General features: G+C 39.5%; 1 protein-coding gene across 3 annotated transcripts in view; it reads right to left on the bottom strand.

Annotated features, from left to right (window-relative positions):
• The window catches only part of LOC136863895 (pelle-like serine/threonine-protein kinase pik-1), a 630,261-nt gene that overhangs the window by 10,908 nt on the left and 598,306 nt on the right, over positions 1-21,047 (bottom strand). For 2 of the 3 annotated variants that reach the window (XM_067140300.2, XM_068226048.1), the window contains exon 12: positions 10,279-10,761. The exons of the other annotated variant lie outside the window; for it this stretch is intronic. In XM_067140300.2, coding sequence (XP_066996401.2) covers positions 10,279-10,761 — 483 coding nt within the window. The remainder of the gene's footprint in view (positions 1-10,278; positions 10,762-21,047) is intronic. 3 annotated transcript variants of the gene reach the window in all.

Genomic DNA, 21,047 nt, shown 5'->3' with positions numbered 1-21,047 from the left:
GCAATGGGTGTTCGTACTAAACTCAAGCTTATGTGTACTATCTGGTTCTGTGTGTGTACATATTCGTACTTTTAACGGTGTTTGATTTGTAGAAGGATTAATTGGCTTCAAGGCTATTGAATGTAGTCATGTGAAAGACATTTTATATGAGGCAATATGAGTATGAAATGGGAAAACCTGTTATCAGTGAAACACGATCCTTGAAGAATGGTGATTGGCCTGGTAAGTCACATTTAACAAAATAGTAATGCTGTGTTTTGCCACTGCACAATACAGCAAAACCCCATTACATGTAATAAACTTCGTACTGATATTGACTAATCACTTTTATGAGATGTATTACTTCCACCTTTTCAGTGTGGAGAGGTTGGCAACAACAGGGAGTGAAACAATAGCAGGAATTGTGAAGTTTTTCCATCTGTCTAAACCAACGTATTAGTCCTGTGCTGGTTTCGATGGACCAAAAACTTTACGATTAAATGAAAAGAAATGGCTTCCACTGTAAGAAAACAAAAGCGGAGGTAAATTGTTGGGGCTTGTATTAAAGAAGCTTTTAGAATAAGTGCTGCATCAATTGCATGTGAGTTACAAGACAGTCACAGCCTGTGTGTTACCATCAAGAATGAAAACTATGTCGAAATGTGAGGTTTGTAGGTTACCTCATTCAAATTTATGTACGCAATTTTTTTAAAAAATTTCTACACAATAAAAGTTTTGAAAAAGCAAGCATACACCGTGATGAGCCACTGGACATCCAATTTTATGTAAAATTCAAACCATAGGGACGTCACTTTCGCTTAAAAAATCCTGCACGTACTGGCTGGGATTCGACCCGTAGCTGCCTGGGAGAGAAACCAGTGACTATGCCACTCAGCTATATGATGCAGTATAAGGGCAAGGCTAAAGAGTGACTGAATGGGTGGCTATCTCTCTAGAAAATAGAACTCAGATAATTAGAGCAGGCGAGGCTTTATATGATACTGTAATAATTAAGAGGGGAATTCTTCAAGGCAGTATTATTGGACCTTTATGTTTTCTTTTACACATGATATGAGTAAAGAAGTGGAATCCAAGATGAGGCTTTTTGTGGATGTCGTTATTCCGTACAAGGTAATAAATAAGTTACAAGATTATGAGCAACTCCAATGACCTTGATAATGTTGTGAGATGGACAGCAGGCAATGGTATGTTGATAAACGGGGTTAAAAGTCAGGTTGTGAGTTTCACAAATAGGAAAAGTCATCTCAGTTTTAATTACTGCATTGATGGGGTGGAAGTTCCTTTTGGAGATCATTGTAAGTATCTAGGTGTTAATATAAGGAAAGATCTTCATTGGGGTAATCACATAAATGGGATTGTAAATAAAGGGTACAGATCTCTGCACATGGTTATGAGGGTGTTTAGGGGTTGTAGTAAGGATGTAAAGGAGAGGGCATGTAAGTCTCTGGTAAGACCCCAACTAGAGTATGGTTCCAGTGTATGGAACCCCAACCAGGATTACTTGATTCGAGAACTAGAAAAAATCCAAAGAAAGGCAGCTCGTTCTGGGTGATTTACGACAAAAGAATAGTGAAATGCTATGAAGTTTGGGCTGGGAAGACATGGAAGAAAGGAGAGGCGCTCCGTGACTAAGTGGTATGTTAAAATACATTTATAATTAGGACTTTGTCCTTGTTATAAATTCCATATTTGTTACATGTTTCGCCCGTCTAGCAGGCTCGTCAGCCATAACAATGTCTCAAATTCTTGTGATGATCATGACTACAAACGATTAAATAAATAGTACGTAATATGAAGAAGAAGAAGAAGGCCCATAAGACTTTAAAGAATTTACAACTTCAAGAAATGCATGAAGCTTTTAACCAGATTTCTCACCCTAAACTTTAAAATGTTTTACAGCATAATAGCCTTCATTCACCAATTCAAGTCTGCACGACACTATTGAGATTTAGACATTCAGTGTTTAACCTTTTCCCTCCCAAGTTTCTTTCAGCCTTATGCATGCCCCATATCAGATTTTTCTGGATGTTTCGACAGTGGTTGTAATAGGCCATAAATACTTTGTATTTACACAGCTACTGAAAAGTCATGGAACGACAATCTTAGCAATGGTTTTCTCCTAACACTTTTCCCAAAACATGAAAGAACTTGGCGTGATAAATGTCGACAGCTTGTTTCACTGCAACTTATCTCCACTATTATTATAAAAAATAAGACTCTTCATCATTGCCTAAACTTTTTAAAATACCGAGCTCGATAGCTGCAGTCGCTTAAGTGCGGTCAGCATCCAGTATTCCGGAGATAGTAGGTTCGAACCCCACTGTCGGCAGCCCTGAAAATGGTTTTCCGTGGTTTCCCATTTTCACACCAGGCAAATGCTGGGGCTGTACCTTAATTAAGGCCACAGCCGCTTCAGTCAATCAATCAATACTGATCTGCATTTAGGGCAGTCGCCCAGGTGGCAGATTCCCTATCTGTTGCTTTCCTAGCCTTTTCCGAAATGATTTCAAAGAAATTGGAAATTTATTGAACATCTCCCTTGGTAAGTTATTCCAATCCCTAACTCCCCTTCCTATAAATAAATATTTGCCCCAGTTTGTCCTCTTGAATTCCAACTTTATCTTCATATTGTGATCTTTCCTACTTTTATAAACGCCTTTCAAACTTATTCGTCTACTAATGTCATTCCACGCCATCTCTCCGCTGACAGCTCGGAACATACCACTTAGTCGAGCAGCTCTTCTTCTTTCTCTCAATTCTTCCCAACCCAAACATTGCAACATTTTTGTAACGCTACTCTTTTGTCGGAAATCACTCAGAACAAATCGAGCTGTTTTTCTTTGGATTTTTTATAGTTCTTGAATCAGGTAATCCTGGTGAGGGTCCCATACACTGGAACCCTACTCTAGTTGGGGTCTTACCAGAGATTTATATGCCCCCTCCTTTACATCCTTACTACAACCCCTAAACACCCTCATAACCATGTGCAGACATCTGTACCCTTTATTTACAATCCCATTTATGTGATTACCCCAATGAAGATTTTTCCTTATATTAACACCTAGATACTTACAATGATCCCCAAAAGGAACTTTCACCCCATCAACGCAGTAATTAAAACTGAGAGGACTTTTCCTATTTGTGAAACTCACAACCTGACTTTTAACCCCGTTTATCAACATACCATTGCCTGCTGTCCATCTCACAACATTTTCGAGATCACGTTACAGTTGCTCACAATCTTGTAACTTATTTATCACTCTATAGAGAATAACATCATCCGCAAAAAGCCTTACCTCCGATTCCACTCCTTTACTCATATCATTTATATATATAAGAAAACATAAAGGTCCGATAACACTGCCCTGAGGAATTCCCCTCTCAACTATTACAGGGTCAGACAAAACTTCACCTACTCTAACTCTCTGAGATCTATTTTCTAGAAATATAGCAACCCATTCAGTCACTTCACTCTTTTGTCTAGTATAATTGCACTCATTTTTGCCAGTAGTCTCCCATGATCCACCCTATCAAATGCTTTAGACAGGTCAATCGCGATACAGTCCATTTGACCTCCAGAATTCAAGATATCTGCTATATCTTGCTGGAATCCTACAAGTTGAGCTTCAGTGGAATAATCTTTCCTAAAACCAAACTGCCTTCTATCGAACCAGTTATTAATTTCACAAACATGTCTAATATAATCAGAAAGAATGCCTTCCCAAAGCTTACATACAATGCATGTCAAACTTACTGGCCTGTAATTTTCAGCTTACCAGGCGAGTTGGCCGTGCGCGTAGAGGCGTGCGGCTGTGAGCTTGCATCCGGGAGATAGTAGGTTCGAATCCCACTATCGGCAGCCCTGAAGATGGTTTTCCGTGGTTTCCCATTTTCACACCAGGCAAATGCTGGGGCTGTACCTTAATTAAGGCCACGGCCGCTTCCTTCCCACTCCAAGCCCTTTCCTGTCCCATCGTTGCCATAAGACCTATCTGTGTCGGTGCGACGTAAAGCAACTAGCAAAAAAAAAAAAAAAAAAAAAAATCAGCTTTATGTCTATCACCCTTTCTTTTATACACAGGGGCTACAATAGCAACTCTCCATTCATCTGGTATAGCTCCTCCGACCAAGCAATAATCAAACAAGTACTTCAGATATGGTACTATATCCCAACCCATTGTCTTTAGTATATCCCCAGAAATCTGATCAATTCCAGCCGCTTTTCTAGTTTTCAACTTTTGTATCTTATTGTAAATGTCATTGTTATCATATGTAAATTTTATTACTTCTTTGGCCTTAGTCTCCTCCTCTATCTCGACATTATCATTGAAACCAACAATCTTTACATACTGCTGACTGAATACTTCTGCCTTTTGAAGATCTTCACATACACACTCCCCTTGTTCATTAATTATTCCTGGAATGTCCTTCTTGGAACCTGTTTCTGCCTTAAAATACCTAAGCATACCCTTCCATTTTTCACTAAAATTCGTATGACTGCCAATTATGCTTGCCATCATGTTATCCTTAGCTGCCTTCTTTGCTAGATTCAATTTTCTAGTAAGTTCCTTCAATTTCTCCTTACTTCCACAGCCATTTCTAACTCTATTTCTTTCCAGTCTGCACCTCCTTCTTAGTCTCTTTATTTCTCTACAATAATAAGGTGGATCTTTACCATTACTTACCAACCTTAAAGGTACAAACCTGTTTTCGCATTCCTCAACAATTTCTTTAAACCCATCCCAGAGTCTGTTTACATTTTTATTTACCGTTTTCCACCGATCATAGTTACTTTTTAGAAACTGCGTCATGCCTGCTTTATCAGCCATATGGTACTGCCTAACAGTCCTACTTTTAAGACTTTCCTTTCAATCGCATTTATTTTTAACTACCACAAAAACAGCTTCATGATCACTAATACCATCTATTACTTCAGTTTCCCTATAGAGCTCATCTGGTTTTATCAGCACCACATCCAAGATATTTTTCCCTCTGGTTGGTTCCATCACTTTCTGAATCAGCTGTCCTTCCCATATTAACTTATTTGCCATTTGTTGGTCATGCTTCCTGTCGTTCGCATTTCCTTCCCAATTGACATCTGGCAAATTCAGATCTCCCGCTACAATCACATTTCTTTCCATGTCGTTTCCCACATAGCTGACTATCCTATCAAATAATTCCGAATCTGCGTCAGTGCTACCCTTTCCCGATCTGTACACTCCAAATATATCAAGTTGCCTATTATCTTTAGAAATGAGCTTTACACCTAGAATTTCATGTGTCTCATCTTTAACTTTTTCGTAGCTTATGAATTCTTCTTTCACCAGAATGAACACTCTCCCTCCCACCATTCCTATCCTATCTCTACGATACACACTCCAGTGCCGTGAGAAAATTTCTGCATCCATTATATCATTTCTCAGCCATGATTCAACTCCTATTACAATATCTGGTAAATATATATCTATTAAATTACTTAATTCTATTCCTTTCTTTACAATACTTCTACAGTTCAACACTAACAATTTTATGTCATCCCTACTTGATTTCCAGTTCCCTGTTCCCTTATCACCGCTCCCTAGGCCATCCCGTTTCCCTAAATGTACCTCCCTATTACCCTTCCAAACAAGTTTCCTAACTTATATGTACCACTGCGGTTTAAATGAACGCCATCTGAGCACAGATCCCTATCTCCTACCCACCCATTAGGATCTAGAAATTTCACTCCCAGTTTCCCACATACCCACTCCATAGTCTCATTTAAATCCCCAATCACCCTAAAGTCAGTATCCCTCCTACACAGTATTCCACTAATAACAATCTCCGCTTTCTTAAACTTCACCCGTGCTGCATTTACCAGATCCCACACATCTCCAACTATGTTGGTACTTATATCAGCTTGCCTTACGTTGTTGGTACCAACGTGAAACACTACTACCTTTTCCTTCCCCTCCTCCCTCTCTTCTACTTTCCTCAACATCTGCCTCAACCTAATTCCTGGATAACATTATACCCTGGTACCCTTTCCTCCACACACTTTCCCCACGTGTCTAACGATGGAATCCCCCATGACCAGAGCCTCAACCCTCCCCACCTCATCTGATCCCCTCCCCTCCTGGTCAGCCCTATCTTCTCTCACTGCTGCAGAAGCTACTTCCTCCTCCCTTTTCTCCTTCCCATGACCCTGTTCCACCTGTCTTTTCCTATCCTCTACTCTACATTTCCCTTTCCTACCTTTTCCCTTCCTCCTACTTCCACATATCTCAGCAACAGTTTCCTGTCCCTCATCTTCCCTCTGTTGTTCTACCTGGAGTGACTCGTACCGATTTCGCACAGACACCTGTCCTGAATTCTGATCCTGAATAGAGCCCTTAGCCTGCAATCTCCTTCCTCTTAGAACATTAGACCACCTGTCTTCTACAACTCCTCCCTTTCCTTCCCCTCCCTCTTGTACACCTACTGTAACCTGTACATTGTTTGAGGGAGTCCTATCTTCCTTCCTGTCTTCTGTGAGAATCCTAATTATCTCCCTCAAACTTTCCAACTCCTCCCTCATACCCCTCAATGCCTCACCACACCCACAATAAGTACACTCGCGCTCCTTAGCCATTCTTTACGGGGGGAAAAAAAATTAAATTAAAAAATAAAATAACTTATTTGCAAAAAATAAATGAACGAAGGGAGATATTGTCTGGGATAGTACACAACAATAAGGTAATTAATATACGACTACACTACAATACTACTTAGTCGTGCTCTATTTTTTTTAATTCTGCAACCCCTAACAGGATAAAAACTGCTGTTAATTACTGAATATCGAAAGTAATACACAAGAACTACATAATTCCAAACTGCAATTAAGCCTATCCTAATTACAACAACAGTATTTTAGTAAGAGTTTCTACGGATACCTCTACTACACCAGTACTACACAAATATTTTACAATACCAAAATAAGCACACTCAATTCTAATAGGATATTACTCGTACACTACTGTACAGTACACTACAGTAATTTTTAAACTACTTTCAGACGTATCCTAATTACGATACCGGTACCGTACCGTAGGTCACTACTAAGCACAACAGAAATGAAATTTGCAAGAACTACTGTACTCAAAGATTACCAACAAAGCTAAATGCTTAGACAAATTATTATTAGTATTACAGTCTAATAGATACACACGAATATAGCAGGCAAGGTACGGCACTATCTAAATGTACTGTATCTATACTACAATGTATCTACACTACACTACACTGCGTTTGGTTAAATGCTTAAGTATCAAAAGGTTTGCCGTACACGAAGAAAAACACGAATATAACTGGCAAGATACTATCTAATATATTATACCTTATCTTCACTACAATTCTACTGAAATGTGGTTATGTGATTATTACAGCTGGTGGATTACTATTATTTTCCGTACTCCACGGGACGGAGAAAAAAAAAGTGTCCTTAATTAGGCCTGCTGAAAAAACAATATTTCTATCAAAACTACTACTACTCCAGGGACTTGAACTGCAATTACTGGGATATATGAACTTTATTATTATTAGCTAACCGCTCATAAATACTGAAAGATCGAGGGAGCGAAATATAAATTACGGATACTAACTACCTACTCAGAAGTACAAATGAATGGAATACAAGGTCAGCTGATTTTTATTTATATTTACTTGACTACACTACACCCTTTGTTCAGGACTGTAGCCAACAATGCAATATTTGAATATGAGGAGCGACAATAATCAATAACAATACGACGACTGTTAACTATTACCGTGCTTCCTTCCCACTCCTAGCTCTTCCCATTCCCATTGTCGCCATAAGACCTATCTGTGTCGGTGCGACGTAAAGCAACTATCAAAAAAACAAAAAACAAAAAAAAAACTTTCTAAAATATGATCTTTCGTTATGCTTTCTTTACACTCCCGTACACCCATCTCAGAAGACAGGTACGAAAAAAAACACAAGGCACATAATTATCGTCAAAAAACCGTAAGGCGATTTATGAATCGTCCGTCATCTGAACAAAGCATGTCAACAGTGTTGGACTGAACTTGGAAGTGAACAAGAGCGCATTGCTTTAAATACGAATTAACTCGTGTTTGGGACAGCGGGAGGAATGTTAACTCGGCCATGGGATGGAAAAGGTTACAAGAATTCAAGAATTTTATCATAATTAATCTAATTAAAAGTGCACAGAACTGTCAATTTTCTTGTTATTTTATACTGTGTAATAACTGATCTTCAATTACAATAATTTTTTGTAAATTAGTCTTGAAGACCGTAATTATGTACAAATAACTTATAAAGATTAATAAAGATTAAGCCTGGTAGACGGGCAAAACATGTACCAAATATGGGATTTATAACAAGGACGAAGTCCTAATTATAAATGTATTTTATGTATTGAACAGGTGAACTTACAAATAAACACTTGTATTCTAACATTTATATTGAATTTTGATACGGGCACAAGTATGAGAATATTTACTTGTAAGTGGTATGTTCCGAGTTGTCGGTGGAGAGATGGCATGGAACGACATTAGTAGACGAATAAGTTCGAGTGGTGTCTTTGAAAGTAGGAAAGTTCACAATATGAAGATAAAGTTGGAATTCAAGAGGACAAACTGAAGCAAATATTTGTTTATAGGAAGGGGAGTTCGGGTTTGGAATAACTTACTAAGGGAGATGTTCAATAAATTTCCAATTTCTTTGAAATCATTTAGGAAAAGGCTAGGAAAACAACAGATAGGGAATCTGCCACCTGGGCGACTGCCCTAAATGCAGATCAGTAGTGATTGTGATTGGGAAGTCCTGCTGTTAATTGTATGTAACAACATGTAATGTAGTACAGAAACCACTGGCTCCTTCGAGGGAGGTCAAGAATTTCACACAGTTTGCTTGACTTAAGTAATGAAAGCACTAAAATTCCCATGCAAACCATAAGTAAAAACAGAAAGAAAAGAAAGAAAGAAAGAAAGAAAGAAAGAAAGAAAGAAAGAAAGACGTTAACCACAAAAATGATATTAAAAAGTGAGTCTGAGATTATAAGAGTTAATATAAAATAAAGAAATGGGAAATAGATCATTAGAAACCTTTTCCATTTGATGTGTAATATGTGTATTTATTATTATTGTTCCGGAGGTATACCCGCTACGTGCATTTAAATTAAGTGCCTTATAGAAGGCCATCTGTAATGTAAACTCTGGAACTTTTAGTGGAAGAAGTTTGGACGTTTATCGTCAGATGTCTGTACTGTCTACTTATGTGCACAATCAATTTCAAAGTAATTTTGTGTGTCAAGGTTTCCTAAACTGAATTGTTTGTAGATTGTTTTTGGTATTCTAAGATTTCTAGCACTTCTACCTCTTCCCGCCCGCTTAAACTTGTAGCCAATAGGGAATTTCGTACATTTATTTAATCAACCAATCAGGAATTTTTGTTATGTATTTGATTATCCAATTGTAATTGTGGGTGTGTCCAGAGATTTATGGAACCTCCCTTTGATCGCTCCAGTCCAGCAGTAGAGGAGGCATGGGAGAAAGCTACTTTGAGGGGAAGGTTTCAAAATTATTTCTTAATGTAAATTTTCAGTCTGGTTTAAGGGAATAAAGAGTGGTCTTGAGGTAACTATGATTCAATTTTCTCTCCATCTAGTCACCTCCGTAGCATAGGCTTAGCCTCCGTAAAGTCGGACCATAAGCCTGGTAGGGTTTTTAATGATGTTCTGGTGAATTTCAACGGAGGGCAAGTATTTGCCTCATAAGATTTTGATTTCTGGCCAATAACGAAATCTTTTCTTTTTTCTCTAAGGCCAGTAGAATGGACACTACTATTATTCTATTCCCTATGTAAATTCCACTGTTGAGGAGATAAGACAGTGAATACGGTTTGTTTTGTAAAAGTTGGCTTGAAACTTGTACATTTCAGAGAATAGTCTCCTACATAATTATGTGAGGCAAAGATGCTCCATGTAAATGTTGTAAATTTTAGGAGCTCAATCCCCTTGTGGATTTATCACAGGGAGCAATGGTGCTCGTGTAAAATTGTAAGTTGGGAGCTTCAAGCTCATTTGTTAAATTGTTGTTGTCTGTTAAGCTCATGAGCTAACCTTATCTAGTCGATTGTTATTTGTTTAAATTTTAAAATCTGAAAAGAAAAGAGAAAAAAAAAAAAAAATCCCAACTTTTAAAGTTTCAAATTAAAATTTGATCATCTCTCCATGTCCACCACGGTATTCCCGGAACAATAATAACTTAACAACATACCTTGGAGCAGGACAGTGATCCAGATGAAGCTGAGCTTCCAGTATTCATGGTGGAGGGGCTAGAAATATTCATATTATGAGACGACTCATTGCACGGTTGATTAGCTGATGGAGGAGATATTGCGATGACAGGTTGAGGAATATCTCTTTCGTTGATAATTGTTGCTGGTGCACGATCAGATGGGTAAACTACATCTCGATGTTGAGGAACGTTCATACCTCCTGAAGGCATTATAAGCCGCAGAGCTGCATGGTCCCGTGATGGTGACTCCTGGTGATGGCCATTAACAACTGCTTGGTTTTGCTGCAGTCGGTTTTCTAACGAAGGAGGACTCATTTCTTCCTGAGATAGCTTTACTCTCTGACCATAATTGACATACAGAAAAGGATTGTTGTTGTGGACTGCAGCAAGTAACTTAGGGCTCAGCTGAGCATGCTGGTGAAGATGGTACACTGGAGAGACATGGCTGTTAGGTTCTGGACTCTGAAAGAGAATAAATCAATGGACAACAGCAGCTTATATAGCTCAGGAAAGAGAGACTTTAAAACTAAGACAACTGCTTAAATTGGGTATCTTTTGGATTGACATAAAGTTACTTTTCACCCATTCAGAAAAATAATGCTATTATTCCCTTTTAACAGAAAAAATTAAAGTTTCTAAAGACCAAGACCCCGTATTCTGCATCAATATCTTTTCAGAAAATAATGATCAATAATTCATCGAAATTGGGTAGCAGCCTTTCGGAAGTTGCAAGGGCGGCAGTCTAGATGATTGACTGATATGGTCTTGTAAAAATACTTAACATGACTTAGCTGTGTTGATACTGCACCACCACTGAAACCAACGGGAAACTACAGCGGTAACTAACTCCTGAGGACATGCAGCTCTCCCTGTATGAATGATTTACTGATGATGGCTTCCTCTGGGTACAATATTCCGGAGGTAAAGTAGTCCCCCATTTGGACATGTGAGTGGGGACAATACTAGAGGGGGGAAATCATCAGGAAGATGGATACTGACATTCTGTGTCGGAGTGTGGAATGTTTGAAGTTTGAATCGCAGTGGTAGATTAAGAGAATTTGAAAAGGGAGATGGATAGACTATAGTTAAGATGTGGTTGGTATAAGTGAAGTACGTTGGCAGGAAGAGCAGGATTTCTGGTCAGGCCACTACAGAATTATCAACACTAAATCAAACAGGGTTGGAGTAAGTTTAATAATGAATAAGAAATTAGGGCAGCGGGTAAGCTACTATGACCAGCATAGTAAAAGGATTATTGTGGTCAAGATAAACACCAAGCCAATGCCCACCACAATAGTATGCCTACTAGTTCAGCGGATAATGAAGAAATCGCAAGAATATATGAAGAGATAGAAGATTTAATACAGTATGTAAAAGGTGATGAGAATCTAATTGTGATGGGAGACTGGAATGCAGTGGTAGACCAAGGAAGAGAAGGTAATGCAGTAGGAGAATGTGGATTGGGACAAAAGAATGAAAGAGGAAGCCGGCTGATTGAATTCTGCACCGATCATAATTTAGGCCTGGCTTACACTTGGTTCAAACACCACAAACGACAGCTGTATACATGGACAAGACCTGAAGACACTGGAAGGAATCAAATAGACTTTATTATGATTAGGCAGAGACTTAGAAACCAGGCGTTAGATTGCAAGACTTTCTGAGGAGCAGACGTGGACTCTGACTACAACTTGTCGGTCTGAAGTTAAAGAAATTGTAGAAAGGAAAGAATGCAAGGAGATGTGATCTAGACAAGTTGAAAGAAAATAGTGTTAGGGATTGTTTCAAGTGACATGTAACACAGGGACTATACGAAAAGGCTAAAGGAAACACAGTAGAAGAAGAATGGACAGTCAAGAAGGATGAGATCAGTAAGGGTGCTGAAGAAATGTTAGGAAGAAAGGAAAGATCACCTAAGAAACAATGGATAACTCAAGAGATACTAGAAATGATCGATGAATGACAAAAGTACAAGAAGGCAATAAAATGAGGAGGGCAGAAAAGAATACAGATGAATAAAGAATGAAGTAGAGAGAAAGTGCAGGACAGCTAAGGAGGAATGGGTGAAAGAGAAGTGCAAGGATGTTGAAGGTTGTGATGATGATGATGATTATTATTATTATTATTATTATTATTATTATTATTATTGTTTAAAGGGGCCTAACATCGAGCTCATCAGCCCCTAATGGTATGAAATGAAATGACAAAGTAAAAGTTCAAAAACATCCACTGACGAAAATAAAAAAAAATGTCATGAAGAAGGAATGGATGGACATGAATTTAAAACAATCAGTGGATTCAACTAAAAAAACTATCATAAATAATAGTATTACTGACCAAGGGATCACTTCTAAAGCACAATCCTGAATCGAGGATGCTTGATGTCTAAAGGGGTCCAAAATCCAGGTCAAAGGCCCCTCAGAATGGTACTTATCACTAGTAAAGTATAACCTTGGTATGTGACATGTTGGGGTACTACTGTAATCAAAAGGAGCGAAGACTCACGGTGTTCCACACACAATAGTACTACTCACAAGTATTGGACATTGTACAGGTAACACAAACCTATGGTGTTCCTCACACAATGGCGCCACACATAGGCAACGCAGACCAATGGTGTTCCTCACATTGTGGATACTAAGCGCAGGCAATGCAGACCCACGGTGCCGCTCATATAGTGGTACTAATCACAGGCAACACCCAGACCCGTGGTGTTGCTCACAAGGGTATGACGCACGGGTACTGGGAAAAAACAGTGACACACTCTCTGCTGCTACTAACCACAAACCTATTTCATGCCTAATATAGTGGTACTACTCTCAAGTACAGGCAACCCATGGTGTTCCCCACGTGATGGTACTAATCAAAAGTAGTTTCATTGTTCTAATTCAATCATCCCTTGGTCGCCCCTTTTAGTCGCCTCTTACAACAGGCAGGAGATATCGTGGGTGTATTCTTTGTCTACGTCCCCACCTACAGGGGGTGTTGAAGGTTGTATGGCCCTAGGAAAGTTAGATGCTGCATACAGGAAAAGCAAGGAAACCTTTGGAGAAAGGAAAAGTAAGTGTATGAATATTACAAGCTCAGGTGGAAAACCACTTCTAGGGAAAGAAGACAAGTCAGAAAGATGACACAAACATATCCAACAGTTGTATCAAGGTAGAGAAGTACATTATAGTGTTCTGGAACAAGAAGAGGCTGTTGATGCTGATGAAATGGGAGACCCAATTTTGAGGTCAGAATTCGACAAAGCTTTGAGAGACCTAAGTAGGAACAAGGCACCGGGAATTGATGACATACCCTCAGAATTACCGACTACCTTGGGAGAAACCAACATAGAGAGATTATTCCGTTTAGTGTGTAATATATATGACACAGGAGAAGTGCCATCCGATTTTCGGCAGAATGTTGTTATACCCATTCCCTAGAAAGCCGGTGCTGACAAGTGCGAAAATTACCGCACCATTAGTTTAGTATCTCAAGCCTGCAAAATTTTAACACATATTACTTACAGAAGAATGGAAGAAACCGAGCTAAGAGAAGATCAATTTGGCTTTAGAAGAACACGTGAAGCAATCCGGACTTTACTTCTGATCTTAACAGGATCGAATTAAGAAGGACACGCCCTCGTACCTAGCGTTCATAGATCTAGAAAAGGCAATCAATAATGTTTACTGGACCAAGCTGTTTGAAATTCTGAAGGTGATCGGGATCAGATACGGAGAAAGAAGAATTATCTACAATCTATACTGTACCTGCCCAAATGGTATTTTATTGGTCTTAGAGAGGTTGGTTCAATTCTCGTGATGTAACACGGGTCTACACGTGAGCAAGCACCAGCTGATTACCGTGCCGTTCCGCTGCGGACGAGAGAGAACTGGGTCAGGCGGTGAAGGTCACCGTACGTCACATAGCGAGCCGGAAGTAAAGGGCAGTGAGATTCCAGAAAGATCTGCTCCAAATTTGGAATAACGAATCACGTCGCAGAATAGCTGACGACCAATGAGAATTAGTGAAGCTGTTCGATAGTCAGAGAATCATTCTAGAAAGAAAAACGAACAGTGTGGTTTCAGAAGAAAAACGAACAGTGTGGTTTCAGAAGAAAAACGAACAGTGTGGTTTCAGAAGGAAAAACGAACAGTGTGGTTTCAGAAGAAAAACGAACAGTGTGGTTTCAGAAGAAAAACGAACAGTGTGGTTTCAGAAGAAAAACGAACAGTGTGGTTTCAGAAGGAAAAACGAACAGTGTGGTTTCAGAAGAAAAACGAACAGTGTGGTTTCAGAAGAAAAACGAACAGTGTGGTTTCAGAAGAAAAACGAACAGTGTGGTTTCAGAAGAAAAACGAACAGTGTGGTTTCAGAAGGAAAAACGAACAGTGTGGTTTCAGAAGAAAAACGAACAGTGTGGTTTCAGAAGAAAAACGAACAGTGTGGTTTCAGAAGGAAAAACGAACAGTGTGGTTTCAGAAGAAAAACGAACAGTGTGGTTTCAGAAGGAAAAACGAACAGTGTGGTTTCAGAAGAAAAACGAACAGTGTGGTTTCAGAAGGAAAAACGAACAGTGTGGTTTCAGAAGGAAAAACGAACAGTGTGGTTTCAGAAGAGATGACGAACAGTGTGGTTTTAGTAAGGCTAAGAGACAGAGTACGATGGTCACTGCTAAAGTTGAAGGAACTAGTTGACTACAAGATAGTACTGCATGACGATTATGGTATTCGAGTGTGCTAATTTAATTTTCTATTTAGACGGATCAGCCTAGTGCGATATATCACTGCCGCACATTTTCCTGGGTGGAAGTTTCCAAACCACGGACAGCCAGTACACGACATTACGTCAAGTGTTGCCGCAGAAATTTATGGAATGTTCTAGTAGGAATTACGAGGGAAGATTATCACTGAAATGGAATCTTCGAGAATAAACCTCGCCGAGGAACATCGTTTCAACAGTCATATAGTGGATTATTCGAGATTCCGAAAACTCAACAAAGTGCTGTAAACTGATAAATGAGGTCAAGATTTGAAGCTTTATGTAGGGTTGAACCACAGTGTACATCATTGCGCCAGTTAAGTACGGAAAGGCCAACTGTTAGCCTACGACGAGCGTGGATCAAATTTTAATAATAAATTTTAGTTTCGGCAACATCAACGAAGGCCAGCCGCCATCATGGACTGACCAAGAAGGAAATCCTGGGGAACTCTTAAACACCGCTGGAGTGATTCTACGCTATTTGACTCCACAGGAATCCTGATGTGTTGATGATGATGATGATGATGATGATGATGATGATGATGATGATGATGCTTGTTGTTTAAAGGGGCCTAACATCGAGGTCATCGGCCCCTAATGGTACGAAATGAAATAACAAAAAATTCAGATTCATCCACTGACCACAATAAAATAAAAAAATATCATGAAGAATGAATGGATGGACATGAACCCTACAAAAAAACAAAAACAAAAAACAAACAAACAAACAAACAAACAAACAAACAAACAAAAACAGTGGATCAGACACAAAAAAAGATCGTGAATAATAGTATTACTGACCAAGGGACCACTTATAAAGCACAATGATGCTTGATGTCTACAGGGTGCCAAATCCATGACTAAGGCCCAACAGAATTGTACATATCGCGAGTAAAGTAGAACCATGGTATTTGTCATTTTGGGGTACTAATCAAAAGTAGCGAAGACTCACTGTGTTCCCACACAAGATGGTACTACTCACAAGTATTGTACTTCGTACAGGTAATGCAGACCTATGGTGTTTCGCACACAATGGCGCCACTTACAGCCAACGCAAACGAATGAGTTACCTCACCTAGGTGTACTAGGCACGGATGCCAGTCCCAAGGGCCCCGTGGTGTTCCTCACATAGTGGATACTAATCACAGACAACGCAGACCCACGGTGTCGCTCATATAGTGGTACAACTCACAGGCTAAGCCCAGACGCGTGGTGTTGCCCACATGGGTACAACGCACGGGTACTGAAATCCACCAGGCCAGGCTTTTTACTGCAACTAATCACAAACTTATTTCGTACCAAGTTAGTGATACTACTCGCAAGTACATGCAACCCATGGTGTTCCTCGCATGATGGTACGAATCAAGAGTAGTTTCATGGTTCTAATTCAATCATCCCTTGGTCGCCCCTTGTAGTCACCTCTTACGACAGGCAGGGGATACCGCGGGTGTATTCTACATTTGCGTCCCCCACCCGCAGGGGGTCCTGATGTGTTAAGCGGACGTGTGTGAGCCAGCACAATGAATTTGTTCATCTACAATCCGGAGGAACAGACATCTACAGCTACATTCCAGACGCCGGAGATTTACATCGGAATAATAAGTACACTTGTCACATTTTCTTCTCTCTCAGTAGATTGCTAGTTGGATTGTATTCTTATATAATGAAACGTAGATTAGTTGGAGATGTAGTATTTAAGACTTGGTGACGGTAGAGCAGTCATTGATTCACTGGATTCATTTTGTGCATTTCTTGGAATATTGCTATGTTGATTCAGTGATTGATAACCCCCAGCTGTTAGTGAATTTCATGAGGTTACAAGTAATTAAGTTCTTCGAAATGAATTACGGGGGAATGAAGGCTAATAACAAGCATAATAATATTAAGGATGATGTGCAACTTCATTAAAATCATGATGATAATAATGAAATTTATTGGATTATGTTAAAACAATAATTAAATCGAAGCTTTGGTAAAGAAATGATTTGTGAAGTAAGTCTGATCTTAGAAGGGAAGGTGATAGCTATGGACAGTAGGCAGCTCATTGAGAAGATCCGTTTAGAAGTAATAATCAGGGATATAATAATAATAATAATAATAATAATAATAATAATAATAATAATGGTTCATGTTTGTGGGTTACTGTAGTCACGTCCTAGTTTGTGAACCACGGGCAATGGTTGAGTGGCCTAGTAAGTGGTCCTGAGAGTCGGGATACCAGTTGCTATGGAATGGGAGTGGGCATCTCGGACATATTCTGGGTCGTGGCCCTCCTTGTGCTCAGGCGGCTAGGACTACACAATTCACCGGTGGTCCATAACCCGTTAGAGGAGAGATCCTCACTTGGACTATGTGCAAGTAGGGCAGCATCCTGCTTCATGAATTTACCGAGCTCAGAACACTTTAAGCAAGCCTCGGACCTATGGGAGTAATGGAGTCCCACTCCCATTTGACAGGCGAGGGACTCCTTGGAAACAACTTGGCGAACAAAATGGAATTCGATGGGGAGCTATCAATATTAATGGGGCTTATGGAAGAAAGAAGGTAGAACTGGCTGAGTCAGCAAAGAGGATGCATCTGGATGTGCTAGGAGTAAGTGATATTCGGGTAAGGCGAGATAATGAGGAAGAGATAGGAGATTATAAGGTGTACTTGACGGGTGTTAGAAAGGGAAGGGCAGAGTCTGGGGTAGGGCTCTTTATCAGGAATACCATTGCACGCAACATAGTTTCTGTTAGGCATGTAAATGAGCGAATGATGTGGGTAGATTTGTCAGTGGGAGGAATTAAGACAAGAATTGTGTCCGTGTATTCACCATGTGAGGGTGCAGATGAGGATGAAGTTGACAAGTTTTATGAAGCATTGAGTGACATCGTGGTCAGGGTCAACAGCAAGGATAGAATAGTGCTAATGGGCGATTTCAATGCGAGATTTGGGAATAGAACTGAAGGATACGAAAGGGTGATTGGTAAATGTGGGGAAGATATGGAAGCTAATGGGAATGGGAAGCGTTTGCTGGACTTCTGTGCTAGTATGGGTTTAGCTGTTACGAATACATTCTTCAAGCATAAGGCTATTCACCGCTACACACGGGAGGCTAGGGGTACCGGATCCATAATAGACTATATCTTAACAGACTTTGAATTCAGGAAATCTATTAGGAATGTAAGAGTTTTTCGGGGATTTTTTGATGATACAGACCACTATCTGATCTGTAGTGAACTAAGTATCTCTAGGCCTAGGGTAGAGAAAGTGAAATCTGTCTGCAAACGAATAAGGGTAGAAAATCTCCAGGACGAGGAAATTAGAAGTACATGGACATGATTAGTGAGAAGTTTCGAACAGTAGACAGTAAGCAGGTTCAGGATATAGAAAGTGAATGGGTGGCATACAGGGATGCTGTAGTAGAAACAGCAAGGGAATGCCTAGGAACAACTGTGTGTAAAGATGGGAAAAGGCGAACATCTTGGTGGAATGATGAAGTGAGAGCAGCCTGTAAACGTAAAAAGAAGGCTTATCAGAAATGGCTCCAAACAAGGGCCGAGGCAGACAGGGATTGGTACGCAGATGAAAGGAACAGAGCGAAACAAATAGTTGTTGAATCCAAAAAGAAGTAATGGGAAGATTTTGATAACAACCAGGAAAGGCTAGGTCAAGCAGCAGGGAAACCTTTCTGGACAGTAATAAAAAAATCTTAGGAAGGGTGGGGAAAAAGGAAATGAACAGTGTTTTGAGTAATTCAGGTGAACTCATAATAGACCCCAGGGAATCACTGGAGAGGTGGAGGGTATATTTTGAACATCTTCTCAACGTAAAAGGAAATCATCATGGTGGTGTTGCAAACAGCCAAGGTCATGGGGAGGAGGAAAATGATGTTGGTGAAATTATGCTTGAGGAAGTGGAAAGGATAGTAAATAAACTCCATTGTCATAAGGCAGCAGGAATAGATGAAATTAGACCTGAAATGGTGAAGTATAGTGGGAAGGCAGGGATGAAATGGCTTCATAGACTAGTAAAATTAGCGTGGAGTGTTGGTAAAGTACCTTCAGATTGGACAAAAGCAGTAATTGCACCTATCTACAAGCAAGGAAACAGGAAGGTTTGCAACAACTATCGAGGCATCTCATTGATTAGTATACCAGGCAAAGTATTCACTGGCATCTTGGAAGGGAGGGTGCGATCAGTGGTTGAGAGGAAGTTGGATGAAAACCAGTGTGGTTTCAGACCACAGAGAGGCTGTCGTCAGGATCAGATTTTCAGTATGCGCCAGGTAATTGAAAAATGCTACGAGAGGAATAGGCAGTTGTGTTTATGTTTCGTAGATCTAGAGAAAGCATATGACAGGGTACCGAGGGAAAAGATGTTCGCCATACTGGGGGACTATGGAATTAAAGGTAGATTATTAAAATCAATCAAAGGCATTTATGTTGACAATTGGGCCTCAGTGAGAATTGATGGTAGAATGAGTTCTTGGTTCAGGGTACTTACAGGAGTTAGACAAGGCTGTAATCTTTCATCTTTGCTGTTTGTAGTTTACATGGATTATCTGCTGAAAGGTATAAAATGGCAGGGAGGGATTCAGTTAGGTGGATATGTAGTAAGCAGTTTGGCCTATGCTGACGACTTGGTCTTAATGGCAGACTGTGCCGAAAGCCTGCAGTCTAATATCTTGGAACTTGAAAATAGGTGCAATGAGTATGGTATGAAAATTAGCCTCTCGAAGACTAAATTGATGTCCGTAGGTTAGAAATTCAACAGAATTGAATGTCAGATTGGTGATACAAAGCTAGAACAGGTTGATAATTTCAAGTATTTAGGTTGTGTGTTCACCCAGGATGGTAATATAGTAAGTGAGATTGAATCAAAGTGTAGTAAGGCTAATGCAGTGAGCTCGCAGTTGCAGTATTCTGTAAGAAGGAAGTCAGCTCCCAGACGAAACTATCTTTACATCGGTCTGTTTTGAGACCAACTTTGCTTTACGGAAGCGAAAGCTGGGTGGACTCAGGATATCTTATTCATAAGTTAGAAGTAACAGACATGAAAGTAGCAAGAATGATTGCTGGTACAAACAGGTGGGAACAATGGCAGGGGGGTACTCGAAATTAGGAGATAAAGGCTAATTTAGGAATGAACTCGATGGATGAAGCTGTACGCATAAACCGGCTTCGGTGGTGGGGTCATGTGAGACGAATGGACGAGGATAGGTTACCTAGGAGAATAATGGACTCTGTTATGGAGGGTAAGAGAAGTAGAGGGAGACCAAGACGACGATGGTTAGACTCGGTTTCTAACGATTTAAAGATAAGAGGTATAGAACTAAATGAGGCCACAACACAAGTTGCAAATCGAGGATTGTGGCGACGTTTAGTAAATTCTCAGAGGCTTGCAGACTGAACGCTGAAAGGCATAACAGTCTATAATGATAATGTATGTATGTATAATAATAATAATAATAATAATAATAATAATGAGTCGGAACAATTTAAAATGGTTGTTGAGAATTAAATGTGAGTGACGATTGCGATGATAAAATTTGATGACATTAGACAACATGATGACCGCTAGGGTACATGTTAGTCGTATGGATATTGTGATTTATGGCGATATGATTAATTATTCAGGGAATAACAATAAACTTACGCTCAACAACTTATATTATGTAAAGTAATGACTCGATAATTGCTTTTATCTTTCCCTGAGGTTGTAAGTGCATTCTTTGAGGTATCCCTCACTGATGGTGGTGGTGATTGTTTCTTCAATTTTTTTATTCTTCATATTTTGGTCATTCATCACAGGTCATGGTGATTCATATTATATGCAAATAATGTGAGGGTCTTCAACCTAGTTCTGAAGGTAGACATAATAATAATAATAATAATAATAATAATAATAATAATAATAATAATAATAATAATAATAATAATAATAATAATAATAATAATAACCTTGATACTATGATATAATTTGCTGATAAATAATTGGGGAAAATTGTGTAATTGTGT

The sequence above is a fragment of the Anabrus simplex genome, chromosome 2, assembly GCF_040414725.1.
Source record: "Anabrus simplex isolate iqAnaSimp1 chromosome 2, ASM4041472v1, whole genome shotgun sequence".
NCBI classification, from domain to species: Eukaryota; Metazoa; Arthropoda; class Insecta; order Orthoptera; family Tettigoniidae; genus Anabrus; species Anabrus simplex.
Note: the sequence above shows the minus strand (reverse complement) of the source record. Positions and strands in the feature narration are given on the sequence as shown.